The 17,880-nt window shown below is 43.8% G+C and overlaps 1 protein-coding gene across 2 annotated transcripts; it reads left to right on the top strand.

Annotated features, from left to right (window-relative positions):
* The first annotated feature begins 6,678 nt into the window (after positions 1–6,678).
* On the top strand, positions 6,679–8,122 carry LOC147261285 (transcription factor HES-1-B-like). Of its 2 annotated transcripts, none has more exons than XM_086204891.1 (4): positions 6,679–7,019; positions 7,126–7,221; positions 7,305–7,392; positions 7,492–8,122. In XM_086204891.1, exons 1-4 carry the CDS (start codon positions 6,912–6,914, stop codon positions 7,941–7,943), a joined length of 744 nt encoding a protein of 247 aa, XP_086061017.1. In that variant the 5' UTR covers positions 6,679–6,911; the 3' UTR covers positions 7,944–8,122. The 2 variants fall into 2 exon arrangements, with proteins under 2 accessions (XP_086061017.1, XP_086061016.1); XM_086204890.1 differs by having other exon boundaries at positions 7,468–8,122.
* The last annotated feature ends 9,758 nt before the right edge of the window (positions 8,123–17,880 follow it).

Below are 17,880 nucleotides of genomic sequence, written 5' to 3'. Positions count from 1 at the left end.
GTGTGGAGGTGGCAGGGGCATGGATGGAGCCGCCTCTCACATCGTGTTCACACAGGGGGAGGACCAGCCCGGATCAGTGTGACACTTGTTAGTGTGGGGCCACACAACTTTGCTGGTTTGCTTCTCCTGCTAGTGTCCCCGAGGGACAGTGCTGAATATCACACAGGTGATTTTCAGCACTTTACAGAAACTAATGGTTGAGGCTGCAGAGTTGTGTCGGGGTAAAATGATCTGCTCCCATAGGCCTGGAATGACCACACTGAAAAGAAGTGTATCTTACAATCTCAGTTTCCAGATCAGACTCACAATGAAAGGAGGTCAGACCTTCATTAGGTCAACAATCTGTAGTGACGCTGAATCCGGCCTCTAAATTTAGGGTAAGAATAGCACTGATGCACTTTTGTGTCCCCTGAAGGTGCCAGTCGAGTTGGAGCTGGTTTCTCAGGCTCTGTCGGGCCGAAGTATGGGAACAGACAGACTGGGAGAAAAGAGAGCGAGAGTCTTAGATAGAGCAAGACACACAGGAGGGCTTTGGAAGACAGAAAGCAGTGGACAGAAAGAGAAACACAGAGACTGAAGAGGGACTTAGAGCCATGACTGAAGTCTAACTGTCATGAGAAGATGAGAGTTGCCATGGCCACCCAGGAGCCACCCAGCAAGCATGTGAGCAGGGGAGGCTTGGGGGCCAGGGGCCCGGGCCTGGGCTTGTGGATCACATGCACTAACCAGGGATTATGTGCATAAGTGATGAGTACTAAGCCGGCAGGTGAAGAAGGGAGGCCCTGGGACAAGGAGAGCGCCATCCCTCTGGACAGCTCCCCGTAAAGAGCAGGGACTTTTTCCCAAGTAAGGCTGATCTCCCATGTGAAGGAGACTCAGCCAGAGGTCCTTGAATGCTGAAAGGGCATCCCCAGGCTGCTTTCACCACGTAAGTGGCCAAAACGATGGTCTTGTGAGTCATCTTGAGTGGCAAGAATGGGCCATCTTCACATTCATAAATCCCAACGCAAACACACTCATGGATATGGACTAAGCTAGGATAAGGATAAGTACCACATGGCGGGGTATCAGCAGGGCACTTTTTGAAGGTTCCAACTTGATGTTGATCTAAATGAATGAATTGTAGGAATTTTATACACCAGAGAAGAAAGAATCTGAGCAGTTGCATAAACTTTATACTGTATATTTCAGGGCAGCAGCCTGTATTTATAGTCAGATCAACAGGTTCATGGTTGTTGTGCTGCAGGGAGTCAAAGCTCATAATATCCATGGCTATACAGGAATGTGTTTGAACCTTGATGGCACAAAGAAATCACATTCCCATGTTGCAAAGAGAGAAAATACGCAGTTAACCAACCTCCCCCAATACCTTTTCAAGACGATAGTATCCCTGAACATATTAACATGTAAATACACTTAGATACTTTGACAATACACTGAAATGCATATAATCTACATGCTAACTAGTCCTTTAAAGAGTTTCCACTGCTGAATGTGCTTTAGGAACACTTTCATGTCTGGCTTTAAAAAATTAAACGTGAGGCCTCTCTTAGAATCTGTAAAAGCGTTTTTCAATTTGATGAGGGATAAGGCGATGACTGGGTTCCCCTTTCAAAGAGGGAGACCCAGAGTTCAATAAGACTTCAGTCTTCAAGTTGCAGATCTAAATGCTGGCTTTTTAAGAAAGAGTCCACGTTAAGTGACAGATGGCAGGTTGTTATATTGCTAGGAGTGGAGAAATACCAGTTGCTATGGTCCCGTTTTCTTCCGTAGCTTCATTTGCCATAGCTAAGCATCCCCTTAGAGGATGGTGTGCTGACTTGGAATAAGCGAACTTGCTCAGGTTGTTGTTGACAAACACAAGCCTGGATGAGTTTCCTAATCCTCCCCTGCCTTTATCCGCTCTTTATTGCCGTATAAACAGAGCTGAATAAACCAAAAAAGCTGAACCTCTGTTTTCAGCCTTCTCTTATCTCGCACAGGGTTTAATCTAATGCCCTCTACCCTTTTTACATCTCTGCCTCCACTAAATTCAACCATATTTTTGATTCAGCACGTCACCATGACGACCAGTTATTTCCCATCCTCGTGCCCCCACCACCATCTCCTCTTCTCCATTGATACCTCACCCCTCTGCTGCCCCTTCTTTTTTTTTGTCCAAATAAAACAAAGCAGAGAGTGAATGTGCTCTGAGGTAGGTAAATGTATTCAGTGACATCAGCCAGGACGATTCTATTCTGCTGGATTCCTGTACCACTTGTTTCCAGCCTTGTCTGGGGGCCGGACACTCTGTTGGGCCCATTGTCCCGTGTGTATTCCACACAGGCCTGCAATTAATGGAGGCCTTGTCTAAGGCTTCTGGAGCAGAAACTGCTGCTGGGGAGGGGGACAAAAGGCGGGCAGAGCCAGGGCTGGGGCTGCTGCTGGGAGGGCCCCCCTTGCCTCTTTACGGGGGGAATTCAAAGGGAGAAGGAGAGACAGAGAGCTAGAGGAGCGCTGGATGAGATGTTTAAGTGATCCCCTCTGTCTGTGCCCTCCCCTCCTGGCCTGAGATGTATTCATACCAGCAGTTGAAAGAGATCCTTCGCTGTATTTGATGATGAGGATGGCCATTTTACTGCCCACATGCTGGCAACTGAGTGGAGAAGAAAGTAGAGGTGCAGCTTTCAGGCCAGGTGAAGAAGATGGAGAGGCATGGGGACCAGCAAGTGGCCATCCCATCTTCAGCTTTATTTGACTGTTTAGGGGGTCGACATAACATCACAATCAGTCATTTTACTGGCTCTTAAGTAAACCCTTATCATCCACGGCAAAAGTCTTAGCCTGTGTGAGGTTATCAGTCACATGTTAACCCTTGATAGATCTCTTAGCTCTCCTCCCATGCCAGGATTCCCACACTGATACAGATCAGGATTGTGTCATAAACCTAATGTCTGCATCACCATCTGCACAATGAAGGCTTGTTTGTGGGGAAGCAGAACAGAACTGACTGGACATAATTTATTGTTGCATGGCTTCTTCTCCAGAGGTCCTCAGACTGCATCTTATTACAACGTAACTGAAAGCTTTCTGTCACCTCACAAGAACAGGCAGTGACTGGATATAAATTAAGAGCAGGGAAAAGAGGATTCTCATTTCTACGAGGGCACATGTTTATGACAGCATGTGCGGCAGGCAGTAAAACTGCTGAGGTGATAGTTGGATAGAATTTCTCACTAAATATGAACTGTTGCTCCTTTTTTTTTTTTTTTCTTGTCATGGCCCTTTAAACCTTCTATTCAACTGCTTTGGTGGCAGGTTTGACTTGACCTAATATAGATTTGGAGGAAGAAACCAGCGGTCCTTGACGTCCTCTTGATGGCACAGAGTGGATCCAAGCACTGACCTGGCTTTTGGGGTCATTTCACCTCACAGGGTTTAGGAGCTTTGGAGAGAGTGTTTGAAGTCTATCAGAGGGAAGAGCAGATCAACCTGGAACCCAAATGGAGACGTCTGTCAACACATATATGAACAAAACTGTGTTAAAATCAGCCCAGAGATCTAAATGGTTCATTCCTCTGACACCGAACAATAAACACAGGTGAATAAGAATAATCCAAGTAAGAATAAGAGGAAATGTTTGAAGTTTGACTGACTCTTATTTTTTCCACACACAACCGCTAATGACAATAACAACGAGGAAAATCATCATGTCAACAAAGTTTATATCAAAAGCAATAACAAAAAGTTTGCTTTAGAATAAAATAAATGAGGGGAACTTTAACGCATTTACAAAATTAAAAAAAAAAAAGCATGTGAATTCCATCTAACAAATATGGTGGGTTTTCATACTTAAGAATGAGGCGAAGACTCTTTGACAAATCATTTCAAAAATTATAATAAACAAATTGTAGTTTGTTTTTGTTCTTTACAAACATTTGTGCTGTTCATGATCTTTACATGGAGTTATCGTCTGTCTGTAAATTAGAATTTTAAATAAGCTTAAGTTGTAGTTGTTGTGTGTGTGTGTGTGTGTGTGTGTGTGTGTGTGTGTGTGTGTGTGTGTGTGTGTGTGTGTGTGTGTGTGTGTGTTTTGTTGCAGTGTTCTCAACCTGGGGGGTCTGGACCCTTTCTGGAGTCACAAGATTGCATATGATGTCGCCAAACGCTGGTGGTGAAGGGCTTTTTTAGATTGCTATTTTCAATTAATTAATTTTAAGTCTTTAAATCCTACTGCCTGTACCGGTGATATCATTCATCTTGACACATATTTATTGAGTTTGAGAGAGTCAAAATATGCTGGGTGAAGCAGGCAACTGAAAAAGTTTGAGAAGCACTTTGTTAATTGCATTGCCAGCGTTACTCAATAGCTGTGCATGAACAGGATCTATCTCGACATTTCCATGTATGAAGCGCTCTATACTGTTCTAGATCACAAGCTAAACGTGTTTAAGAATAGATCGTGAATCCAGAACGTATCTTTGCTGAACTGAGAAGCTGTCAATAGAAAAGAAAACAAGAGAGAAAGTACCAAAACCGGAATTAAGTAACAAATCTTTGTGAGGAACAAACTCAGTAGAATGAATTAAATGATTGTGATTCATATATTATTAATATAAAAGCATATTGGATCCATTCACTGCTCAAACAATCCACCATTTGCTCTTTTCTGGGGATATAGCCTGTAGTGGTCCTTGGCAAACTGATGGTCCTTGAAGGCTCACTGGTCCACAACAATATTTTCATGTATGTATCTCCATGTATCAGTTGTTGTTCGAGAAAGGGGGATTTCATGGAAATCATGAAAACCTAAGGTGACTTAGAATTAAAATAATCCCCCTCTGGCCTATCTGGAATAGTCTGTTCTTTTTGCTAACATTGGAATTTGTGCCTAATCATCAGTTTGTAATTTAGGAGAATTTTCCATTTGGCGCAGTTTTTTCTTTTTCCACAAAGAAACCAAAATCACCAATTTAAAATCTATCTTTGCAGCCAATGAGATTATCCACCCTGCTAACTGGTCAGATGTGTCCGGGGCGGGGAAATTAAATATGAGATGAAAGTCCTCTTTTCTGCTATAGCACATGCTCCTACAAGTATTTTTCTGTATGCTTTTTTCTTCCGTGTAATTTATTACATTTTGCATCCACAATTAACAGATTGTACCAGGTAGTTTATCCCCCCCCCCCCCCTTCCCCTCCAAAAAATACATGCCTGACTATTTTCAACAAGTCTTGGTTTGGTTGCTTGTGTGTACATTCAAGTGTAATTGGTGCCCGAGAAGGAAAAAACACACACAACCAAACCAAATAAGGAGATGTGACGGCAGAAAACTGTTCCCTGTATGACAGTCAGGTGAAAACCTTTGCCCCCGCAGCATTTGTGACACAGTGACACCTGAAGTCATCCAAATATCTACAACTGTTCCTTTGAAAATGAAGCCAGTTCAGCAGGTTCTTTTTACAGACCATGAATCAGTGTATTTGGTTTAAAAAGAGATTAAAAAAAACAACAGGTTCATAATTTAGCTTATTTATTGTCTCAATTTTCTTTTCGAGAGGATTGCGTTATAACTCACTCAAAACCTTCAATTATCATCTTCCGATGATTTGAAGAACCTAATGACAAAAAAACGCATTCACAGCAACGTGTGGGCAAGAGTGTCACAAATTGAGGTCATCACCTTGGATGCGTAAACCTCGTGAAAAATTGTGCATCTGTGTGTGTGTGTGTGTGTGTGTGTGTGTGTGTGTGTGTGTGCGCGTGCGTCACTATGGGTTTTCTAAAACCTCAGCTCTTGGTGTGAAAGGGAATTAAACGCCACTTAAACCATTCCAGAAGACCATCTGTGTTTGCTGTGGCTTCATCTGATTGCAAAGGCACTTGAAAACTTTAAGGGAAAATTGATTACATGCAGTAAAAATTTGAAGCAAAACAACTTTGTGCCTCACTGCCCTGCTTGCTTCACCTCAGAATAGCAATTCATGAAGGTTACCTTGGCTGCCTTACTGATAACTGATACTAAATCCCTACCTACTGAGTACAACTACTATTCTAAAAATAACAACAGATATCTATGAATAATGCCTTTTGTTTTTTTTCCCCATTTTAAAGTGTCAATGATCATTGATGACAAGATGAATAAGCACTTTCCCGTTGGTAATAATAATTACCTACCTAATTATTTAATTGAATTACGTAAAGGGGAGGAAGACAACTTCATTTAATTTTTTTTTCTCTGTAAAGCTAAAGACCAACTCGGTTTTTCATTCTAGGCCTTCAAAATAATCAGAACAAGTTCTATCTCATGGCCACAAATAATTATATTTTTCTCTTTGTTAGCACAAATCTTTCTCCACTTGGCTACTTAAAGGCTCTGCACAGCGCTGAAATTCATAACTTTTCTATTTTTTTTTTCTAATTGTGAGGAAAATAACATTAGACTCCATTTTGACACGTCATATAATCATGAATTATGGTCCGGTCCTATTTAGCGTGACGGCCAGAGTTAGAGTCCACAGTGCCAGAGCTCTGGCCCAAATAGAACATAAAACAAATACATGAGAAAATCAACAGAAGAAAAAGCTACTGTCGGTCACACCTGTGTGTACCTGGTACCGTGCGTTACTGCAGCTGCATGTGCCGCACGAGCCTACCGCTTCTCGGGCATCGTGTCCGCGCGCTCATTGGACAGACGGAGCTCTGTGAGGAAGCACACGAGCCGCTCGCGTGCAGGCTCCGTCTCTATAAATACGACCCGAGGCGCGGGTGGCAAGAGAGTGTCGTCTTGGCGAGGGGACAGAAGTCACTCCCGATATTTGTCATCGTTAAACTGCCGTGAGGATTGCCAGGAGAAGGCGGGACCTGTGTTTGACTCGCGCTACTTAGTGTTTTCTTTTTTACACTGACGGGTGGAAACTGTAAATGTGAAGATGCCAGCCGGTACCTTAGAGAGAACGTACTCCTCCGCGGCAGCAGCCACCCCTGCGAGGGGCGACTCCACACCCGAAAAACCTCGGACCCAGACAGAAAGCAGAAAGGTATTTCAGCTGTGTGCTTTCTTTTTCCTTTCATTTTCTTGTCAAAGTTAACATGTCAATTTAACTTTGAAAGATAATGAGTAAAAATGCATGTTTTTGTTTCAAGTCTTCCAAACCAATTATGGAGAAGCGGAGACGTGCTCGAATCAACGAGAGCCTGGGTCACCTGAAGACGCTCATCCTGGATGCTCTCAAGAAAGATGTAAGGATCCTTATGTTCATATTGTATGAGTGCCATTATGTTAGATAATAATGACCTTATCTAAAAATGGTCTGTGTGTTCAGAGCTCCAGACACTCCAAACTGGAGAAGGCAGACATTCTTGAGATGACAGTGAAGCACCTTAGGAACCTGCAGCGGCTTCAGGTGACTGGTATGTGGCAACCTTTATGGGACTCATCTTGTTGGTAATTGACCAGTAATTCCTGGATATCTAACTGCCCTGCAGTCTTACATCTCTGTGTCTCCACAGCGGCTGCAAACACAGACCCATCTGTACTGGGTAAATACAGAGCTGGGTTCAGTGAGTGTGTCGGGGAGGTCACCCGCTTCCTGTCCACCTGTGAAGGGGTGAACACAGAGGTGAGGACCCGCCTCCTCAGCCACCTGGCCTCTTGCGTGACCCAGATCACCGCTGTGAACTTCTATGCGCCTCATCCAGGCACACTGGCACTTGGACAAACCGGAACACAGATTGCAGCTGCACCAGCTCCACAGATTCCATGTAAAAGTGGTTCATTGATGCAAGTCCCCCCTGAGGCCATGAAGCTGTACGGGGGCTTCCAGGTTGTGCCAACGCCTGATGGACAGTTTGCCTTTCTTGTTCCCAGTACAGCTCTCGCACCTCTGGGTGCACAAAACAGCCATCACATGTCTCCTGTTGCACCACCGCTCACCTCAGACTCAGTGTGGAGACCCTGGTAGGACCTCAGAGAAATGGACTATCACACAATGATACATATTTTTGTATGTTTTGTAAATGATTTTGAGAGAGTGATGTTTACATACTTGTTGGTTATATGAACATCAGGAGATGTTTCTGCTCTGCTGTGATTTCATTTTTGATATGGCACAACGTGTTCTCGTGAGGGACACATTTCTTAAAGCACTGTATTTTTGAGATTAATAAAATGTTTATGTTTTTCCTACTGCACAGGTGCCTTGTCATTTCTCTACTCCTAGCTGAGTTAAAGCTCTTGCAAAACACTTGTGGCATTTAAACACCCACACCCACCTCGCCCACATGATCATCTCTTGTGCAGTGATAGGACATCTCATGAGTATTAATGATCTCTTAAAGACCCTGAGAGGCATTTCAAAGCCGAAAAGGTCCCCTGGAAGAGCAGCAAGAGCGTGCTTGTGCCAGACATTTGGGCAGCAATGGATATGATATGATTGTATGCCCTCCAACAGAGGAAGAATGAAGGCTTGAAAAAGAGAGATGCCACTGTTAAGGACAGTTCCAGTCACTAAAAGTAAAGAAACCCTAACCCATCCTAGAATTGTTACACTTTTGTTTTATGAAGAAGACTTTAAATCTAGGAAGCCGTGAAGCCTTTGCGTGTGTCCATTTAGTGGACATTTGATGGGCCGATACTCTCAGCGTGTGTGCGAGTGTTGTGCTCACACAACAGGCCACAAGTGGAGTGTGAGCAGAGGTCACAGGTGCCCCTCATTCACTCACTGCAGCTCCAACAGCATGTTGTCCTAAATCTGACAACCCATCAAGAGACCTGGCAGCCCATCACCAGATGACAGGGCCTCCTTCTAACAGCATCAAACAGCGGCACTTCCATGCGTGAGGACATGATATTCAAGGAATGTAAGGATTAAATCATGACAAAAAAGAAAAAGCGAGATGTGTCTGTCTGTAACAAAATTATCCGTGCCAATTAATATATTTTTTTTCAAGGCACAAATAGTTTAGATTTCTGGCTTTCAATAAGGAAAATCATATCCAAGATGAGACTTGAAAACATCTCATTCATCACTAGGTACACTAGAAGTCATCTAAACTGCTCACTTTGTGCAAATGATACAGTCAATTAAGTTTACATCTCTGTTTTGGCAGAGCTGAGAGAAGATTGGCAGTAAAGAGGATAACCCCCCCCCCCCCCCCCCACACACACACACACAATCGGAGCATCTTTTGAGAAGACCCTCTGAAACAAAAAAACAAAGCCTGGCCCCTCAGTGGCTCAATGGCTCCTCCCTGTGTGACCCTCTCCATCTTCATAAAGGGCCTTCCCCTTGTTTATCCAGGAAGAGGTTTAATAGCTGGGGGGTGCTAAAGAAGGGTTATTGTTGGCAGCTCCCAAAGGTCCTGCATTTAAAGGCTTTGGAGAACTCTTCAGGCCCGGCTGGGGTCTTCAGATAAGAGGAGCTGTGAAGTGCTGACAGGTTGCCTCCATCGCTACATAGATGGTGAACCTGGAGTGGATGGAACAGCTTCAACAGATGATGGCCATTCTTGAGAACATTTGCCTCCATCTTTTGTTCTTTTCTTACACTGGCCCCTCCCTGATCAAACTCCCAGACTGATGCAGGATTTTCCCAAAGCTGAACGGGGTAAACACGAAGGTTGAACCCTCCATGATTGATGGCCACATCCAATCAACACAACCCCAACAGGTTCCCTGCTTAGAGAACTCTCCCTCTGACACACACCGGAAACTTCCACCGCCTCCGCCTCTGTGGTTGAATCGGCACAGCATTGTCCTAAGGGTTGTTATGGTGTTTGATGGGGGTTGGAGTAGTCAGCGGTGGCTCACATCAAGACTAATGAATGGCTTACGCACTTGATATCAATGGTGAATGGACAATGCTCTTTGTCCTGTCGTTGCTTCTCAGGCCTGTTTGATTTAGCAGGTTGTTTTTGAGGAGCCAAACAACATTCTGGTGGAACTGTCGCTTCCGGACATGAATCTAGCCTCTGCATGACACCATGACACTGGTAGCATAAAATTTATCACTGCAGACCCACACAGAGTGATAATGGTGTGGCCATTAAAATAAAGTAGCACTGGAGATGCATCACAAGTCATCGTATCTTCAAAGGGGATGTTATGTTGAGGGGAGAAACAGGGGTCTTGTTTTCTCTGGCTTCTAGCAGTTCCAGGCCATATGCCAGTGAAAGCTTATGAAGAGGGCCATAAAGATACACTTTCACTGCAGGTGTCCTTTCAAAGTGAGACATCCCATAAGATGGTTACTCAAATTACAGCTTTAACTTTCTGGCTTGGCCAAGTAAGCAACACAGAACATCCATGTGTGAGGCATTAAGTTAGTTTTGGAGAGTTAAAAGAGTTCATGGGATCATGACAATTTTATTCTTTTTTTTTTAAGCTTCACAATATATCACAGCTGCTAACCTGTCTAATCTCTAGTCAAAATATTGATCAACAACAAATATCACCTCACAGTTGACAGTAACCTTGACCCTTGACCACCTAAGTTTTTCCAGGTCATCCTCAAGTCCCACTGGATGTTTGCACCATATTTGAAGAAGTCTCCTCAGGGTGCTCGAGGGTGAGGTGACACTCACTTTTAGCCACCAAAGTGCTCTCACATCATCCTTGAGGGATCAGTGGACATTTGAGCCAAATTTGAAGTCCCTTTTGGTGTCTTTGATGAAAAAAAAGTGCTGTACAGACAAACAATCCAAAGTTCCTCAGGCCAATGGCTTTAGCTGTGCATGTGGATTATCCCAAACCTAATTATGTGACCCAAAAACATGTATATCCCAACCATTCTGGTTCTCCAAAAATTGAATTGACCAGTGGGCACTGGCAAGTTCAGGCTGACCCAAAAGATAGCCATAAAACGGCTTTATCACCCGCCAAGGCCTGTTACACTTTAATGTCCTTAGTATTACTGTAGATTGTGTAATTTCCCCAGTACCTTCTAAAGACTGTTGGACCATATCCTTGCTGGTCTTAAGAGGACCACATGTCTTGTTTAATTAGATGATATTATTGTGTTTGGGCGTACTTTTCAGGAGCATGTGCCCCAATTGGATTAGATTCTGTCCAAGTTATGCCATGCAAATCTTAAAGTCAAGCCTCCCAAGTGTAACCTGTTTGCAACTTAAGTTAATTTCGTAGTAAATTTCGGCAGAAGGTGCTGGTGTAGACCCTGCAAAAAATCAGTCCATTCAGCAGTGGCAAGTCCCTAAGACCCAGATTGAGGTAAAATGTGGGGGTTTCTTAGGGCTTGTCTCCTATTCCAGGCATTTCATGGGGGGATTTGTGAAAATAGCACTGCCCCTACATCAATTAACACAGAAACAGAGGTCTTTGAATGCCATTGCTCTGGTTTTGGCATATCCCGACCCTTACAAGCCCTTTACTTTTGACACTGATGCTAGTGATGAAGGGATTGAGGCTGTACTGGCATAAAAGGAAAATAAATTGGAGCAGATCACTGCGAATTCCAGTCGGGCATTAATTAAATAAGAATGAAAGTATGCCACAACAAAAAAAGAGTTGTTGAGTATGGTCACATTTACAAAGTACTTTAAACATTACCTTTAGGGGAGGGAATTTGTTTAGCCAACAGATCGAAATTCCTTATCGTGGTTTCATAATGTTGGGTGGAGCAGTTAGCTAACTCTCAGTAAAAAAGTGTACATAATTCAGGGAAACTTCATGCAAATGCTCATGGTGTCTTTAGGCTTCCAAGGTTTGTAGCAGGGCCTCCAGCGGACATGTCCCTCACCAAGGATCCTGAACAGGAGTCTGGTTCAGGTGCAGTCATGTGTGCTGTGCAGAAAACTGCTCCCAAGCCAACAGGTGGACAAAGGAAGGACACTGATGAATTGGTTCAGGCCCAAAGGGATATTGAGGAGATTCAGAAGCAGGGAGAACTCCCTGGTGACCCTGCATTGCAAAAGTATGCTGCTGATTGGCCTGAGCTTCAAGTGTTGATTGTACCTTCCTGGATCTGGGTTAAAGGTCTGCTGTGAGCGATGACAGGAAAGGATTAGAGATGATGAGCAGTGGCTGCTGATGAACTGTGTCATCATTCTCAGGTGTAGTTGGTTGTTGTTGAGGAACTTTTAAAAGATGGAGCTGAGCAAGTGGGAGTCTCTCTGGACTGTATGTCCCAGCCAGCGTGTAGGCTGGCGATGCTGGAAGCTGCATTGCACTGATGGGTAGAGGGTAGGTGCTGATTATAGTTGCCAAGGACTGCCAACATCAAAGATATAAAGAATAGGTGGAAATGTTTGTTGACAGGGCAGTTTATAGCCAGGGACTGGGGATTGGGAGTGCTTTCCCATTTCCCAGTCTGTGTATGGACAGCTGACACATAAACAGCTGTCCCACCGGTCTTTGCATTGGACCGATGATTTCACCCGTTGAGCCTCACCTTCATATGGGACGGGTGAACCAGCGCCAAAAACTTAGACCCCGGAGGAGGGACTTAAACACCTGAAGTGTTAAGTGGTTGTTGACTAAACATTGTTGTTAAATGTTTTGTGTGGAGGGGCTGGCGGCAAGTCAGCTGTTCGGTATCAGAGAATACAGGCCTGCCCTACCCCGTTAGTCAGTGTGCCACCTTAGTGGGAACCCGACTGTGCCCATTTTTGAGGGATGACCAAAGTTGGTGGCAGCAGTTTTCGCATGTTCGGTCTGAAGTATCATTGCTTGACAAAAGTTTCATTACAATACCACTCTATGCTGTCTATCTAATAAAACAGAAGTAAGTAGCATTGTAATATGAATGTTATGTTGCCACAATGTTAAAAATATAGAAGTGTTAAGGCATGTTCACACCAAACGTGACGCAAATTTTTCACACGACAAGTTTACATGTAAAGTCTATGTAGAGAGGCGATTAGACGCAATTTGAATGTAGACTCGACACAAATGATGCGAATAATGCGTTGCGGAATTTCGCGTATTTGCGTCCACGCGGAAGTTGAAAATATTTATCTTACGCAACAAATTCGCGTGACATTGTGTCAAGAGAGCCTCTCAGCATTGAGATTCCCCTGGCGTCAGTGAAGTCACGTAAACGGTCCTGGCGCCTGTAGTTGTGACCGTCTGTGATATCCTGGCACCGATCCTCGCCACCAAGTCATTGAACTGGGCCCTCGTCAGCCCTGAAGTACCGCTGGAAACAGCTGTCGTCCAGGCGCAGTTCCCGGAGGAAGTGGTGAAATTCACCCAGCTTTGTTCTCCTTCCGATTGTGTCATGGATCCAGATACGGCAGCGTTTGGTTTTCCGCTGTATCTGGGACATCAACAACAGATACAAGCCAAGCAACAGTTGTTAGGTCAGCCATGGTTGATGATGGAAAGAAATGGCGGTAACTAATTCTCACAGGGAAAAAAGTTTGCACGAATGACGCAAATAAAAACATATGATCCAGTGATTAAATTCGCCCGAATATAGTGACGTGAAAATTTGCGTAGTGTTTGGTGTGAACACACCTTTAGGATACCTCTTCCATCATCTTCTAAATTCCCCAAATCTTCACAGAACTTTTTTTCAGTGTGGTGGATTTCATTTCGCTTTGAGACTTTGAATCTCATTGGAAACTAAATTAAAAACTATTTATGTTTAAATATTTGAAAGTCACAATGATACCACAAATTAAAGAGTGTAGTATAAAGTTGTTCTGATGTAACCCTTGTAGTTTCATGTGAATGCTGATAACGGCAGTCTGGGTGCTGCATTTCTCTCTCTTCTAGACTCAATTGGTTTCCATCAGTGTGTTCATGAACCCACTCACTGTCACAACCACACCCTTGATCTCATCCTGAGTTATAGAATTGAAGCTGAAGATCTAGATGTATTTCTACAGGACTCACTTTTATCAGACCATCAATTAATCACTTTTGAATTTGTAGCAATCAACTACACATCACTAAGGACAACTGCAGTCTACAGATGTTTGTCGGATTTGAGGAATCGTATAATATAACCCCAGGTTTCTCTTCAGTACTGCAGCCAGACTGACAGAGCCACAGTTCTGGCCAAGTGTCCCATTTCCCTGAGTAGCAATGACTTCATGAACTTTTTCAATGACAAAATTCGACATATTTGAGAGAAAATTCTTCTCATCCTGCCACCGCATCGCCTATAACCTCAGAAACCCTAGAGACAGCTGTAGGACCAGAAACGTACCTGGATAGCTTTTCTCCCATTGACCTTCATTAACTTTGTACAATAATTTCCTCCTCTAAACCATCCACCTGTCTTCTAGACCCCATCCCAACCAAGCTACCCCTCGTTAGCACCTCTCTCTTAGATATGATCAATGTATCACTGTTATCTGGTAACGTTCCACAGTCCTTTAAAGTGGCAGAAATTAAGCTCCTTTTGAAAAACAACAACACTGGATCCAGAAGTTTTGGCCAACGACAGACCAATATCAAGTATTCCTTTTCTATCAAATATTCTGGAGAGAGCAGCTGCTGAACAGCTCTGTGACTTCTCCACAGCAACAGCTTATTAGAGGATTTCCAGTCAGGTTTCAGGTTCATCATAGCACAGAAACAGCACTCGTCAAAGTTACCAATGACCTCCTCCTAGCATCAGATGAGGGACTGGTCTCTGTGCTGGTCTTGTTAGATCTCAGTACAGCTTTTGATATCATTGACCATCATATCCTTCTACAGAGACTGGAACATGTCATTGGCATTAAAGGAACCACACTAAACTTTAGGTCATATTTACTAAGTCGATCTCAGTTTGTATTTGCTAATGATTATTTCTCTGATCCCACTACAATCAGTTATGGTGTACCACAAGGGTCTGTGCTTGGACCAGTCCTCTTCACTCTGTGTCTGCTTCCACTTGGTCACTTAAGGAAGCATTTAATTAATATTCATTGTTATGCTGACGATACACAACTGTACTTATCAATGCAACCACATGAAACAAATCAGCTGAGTAAACTGGAGGCCAGTCTAAAGGAAATAAAAACATGGATGACCCACAATTTCTTTTTATTAAACTCTGACAAAACTGAAATTAATGTGCTGGGCCCAAAACACCTTAGAAAAACCTTATCTACTGAGATAGGTACCCTGGATGGCATCACTGGCCCCCAGCACTTCCGTAAGGAACCTAGGAGTTCTCTTTGATCAGGAGCTGTTCTTTAACTCTCGAAATTAAACAAATCTCCAGGCCTGCTTTCTTTCATTCATGTAACATTGCTAAGATCAGACACATCCTGACTCAAAAAGACGAAGAAAAACTAGTCCATGCTTTTGTCACTTCCAGGCTGGATTACTGCAATTCCCTCCTATCAGGCTGTACTAATAAGTCCCTAAAGACTCTCCAGCTGGTCCAAAACCCTGCTGCGCGCGTGTTGACTGGAACTGGTAGAAGACACTAGACTCTCCTGGACTGGCTTCTTTACAGTGGCTCCCTGTCAAATTAAGAAAAGAACTCAAAATTATTTTTCTAAAGGGTAAATGGACTCATTTTTATATAACGCCTTTCTACCTTAGTGCCGCTCAAAGCGCTTTACAGTGTCATGCCATTCACTCATTCACACACACACTGATGATGGAAGCTGCCATGCAAGGTGCCACCCTACTCATAAAGAGCAATTAAGGGTTCAGTATCTTGCTCAAGGACACTCCTACATGGTCACTGGGGGAAGTGAAGAGCAATCCAGTGACCCTTCAGTTGCTAGTTGGCCACTCCACGTCAGAGCATGGCCGCCCATACAAACTAAGCCCTCAACAATCAGGCACCTTCATATCTGACAGAGCTCATAGTCCCCTATTATCCAGCAAGAACCCTTTTCTCCCAGGATGCAGGGTTACTGGTGGTTCCTAGAGTTTCTAAAAGTACAATGGGAGCCAGAGCCTTCAGCTATCAAGCTCCCCTCCTGTGGAACCGTCTCCCAGTTTCAGTCCAGGCTGCACACATCCGCTCTATGTTTAAGAGCAGACTTAAGACCTTCCTTTTTGATCAGGCTTATAGTTGGGGCTGCTTAGGCTAGCGGTTAGATGTGCTACTATACGCTTAGACTGCCGTGGTCTCTCCCATGGCGCACTGGGCTTCTCTCTCCTCCCCTCTGTCCTCTCTCTCCTGCTATACCTATATGTGTTACTAACTCATCTTCTCTGGAGCCTTTGCGCTTTCCCACTTCCCAGATCCCTGACTGTTGCTGCTGCTGAAGGAGGCTACAGACCTGAAGAGGCTCATGCTGCCACCCTTAGCAGCACGTCTTCACATCACCATCCATCCATTATTGTCTTTCCCTTTTTCTCCTTCTTTATCTCTATCCCTCTCTTTCCTTTTGTATATCTGTCCTCCTCCATGATCTCTTTGTCTCTGCCCCGCTCTCCTGCTCTCTTTCCCCCAACCGGTCAAAGCAGAAGGCCGTCCCCATTGAGCCTGGATCTGCTCAAAGTTTGGGCATGTTAAAAAGAAGGTTTTCATTGCTTGCTCATGGAGAATTGCTGGGTTTAAATTCATTGAAGGAGTGAGGTGCTGGACCTGCTCTACTTGTAAAATGTCATGAGGTAACTTTTGCTGTGATTAGTTGCTATATAAATAAAATTGATTTGACGATTTGCATTTGATTTTCTTTGTTGTGAGTTCACTGTTAAAGATGTGTGATCTGCACTGGCATCTTGTCAACCATACCTCCTGCACGTATGTCCAGTCTCTGCTCCATTGGCCAGGCAGGAGAGAGTCCTGCTGCAAGTGAGTAGCTCAACAATCTTAAAAATCCAGCAATCCTTGTGCCATGACTCTTTAAGTTGGAGTCTGCTTGATCTGGTCCTTTCAGGCCTAGATGTTTCAAGGAGCGATGACAAAGGAGAAGCTATCTTTCCTATGGCAAATTGACGCTTATTTGCAAGAGCTCCAGTACCGTCACAATGTCATCTTTGTCTGTCATCTGACTCAAGATCAGAGTCCTGTCTGTTATCCCTGTTGGTAATGACTGACATCTCAGACCTTGACCCTCAGACCCCCAGACCCCCAGACCCTAGATTTTAATTCAAAAGTGCACTTCCATGAAGGTTAAGACTGACTGGATGAGTGGTTATTGAGTTGATTGAGTCAGGACAGACATATTAATAGACTTACAGATTTTTCCTGCTTTTGTACTTAGATAAATTGGGGGAAAGAGAGAGAGTGGATTTTTTGGGGGGTTTGAATTTTCAGGTTTGGCAGTTGAAATGCACTCTTCCAAGCAATGTATCCTCATTACATGTATATATAATTCTAAACACATTCACAAGCACCTACAGTATACATTACATGATCTGAAACTATCCAAAAATTGTCTGTTTGTTGTCTTCTGCTTATCCGGGTCTGGGTCGCGGGGGCAGCAGCCTCAGCAAGGAAGCCCAGACTGTCCTCTCCCCAGCTTCTTTGACCAGCTCTTCTGGGGGAATCTCGAAGCATTCCCAGGCCAGCCGAGAGATATAATCCCTCAAACGCGTCCTGGGTCAGCCCCGGTCCTCCCGGTCGGAGGAGGCATCCTCACTAGATGCCTGAGCCACCTCAACTGACTCCTATAAAAAAAAAAAAAAAAAAAATCAGATCGTCAAATGGGATAGCGTCAAAAAGAAGCTATCAAAAAGTCACATACTATACAAACAAATTCCTTTTAATTGGACATGTTGAAACAACTTTACTCCTGAGTTGGTTTGATCAAATTCACAACTGCTTTCTGTTCAAATTTTTGGATTTTTTTCCCTGCTCCTCGTGCATAGCGCAGAGATATAATTAAAAATAAAGAAAAGAGTACCATGTTCCTGCTTAGCATTTGCAGTGCAGGCGCATAATGAGGGGCTGCGTGCATGCATAATAAAATCCCCCCATCTGTGGTGATAGAAACAAAACAAGGCGAGCCATATAAGAGCAGGTCTAGAACACCACGGTT

This window comes from Aulostomus chinensis, chromosome 5 (genome assembly GCF_037954235.1).
Source record: "Aulostomus chinensis isolate RoL2024-O1b breed Wild chromosome 5, RoL_Achi_v1.0, whole genome shotgun sequence".
NCBI classification, from domain to species: domain Eukaryota; kingdom Metazoa; phylum Chordata; class Actinopteri; order Syngnathiformes; family Aulostomidae; genus Aulostomus; species Aulostomus chinensis.
This window is presented reverse-complemented; position numbering and strand designations above follow the sequence as displayed.

Bases quoted from the DNA above. Each gene is read 5' to 3' on its own strand.
- LOC147261285 (XM_086204890.1), top strand. From the start codon at position 6,912: ATGCCAGCCGGTACCTTAGAGAGAACGTACTCCTCCGCGGCAGCAGCC. The intron at 7,020-7,125 runs GTATTTCAGCTG...TTTTGTTTCAAG, and splicing joins CCCAGACAGAAAGCAGAAAG to TCTTCCAAACCAATTATGGA. The intron at 7,222-7,304 runs GTAAGGATCCTT...CTGTGTGTTCAG, and splicing joins TGGATGCTCTCAAGAAAGAT to AGCTCCAGACACTCCAAACT.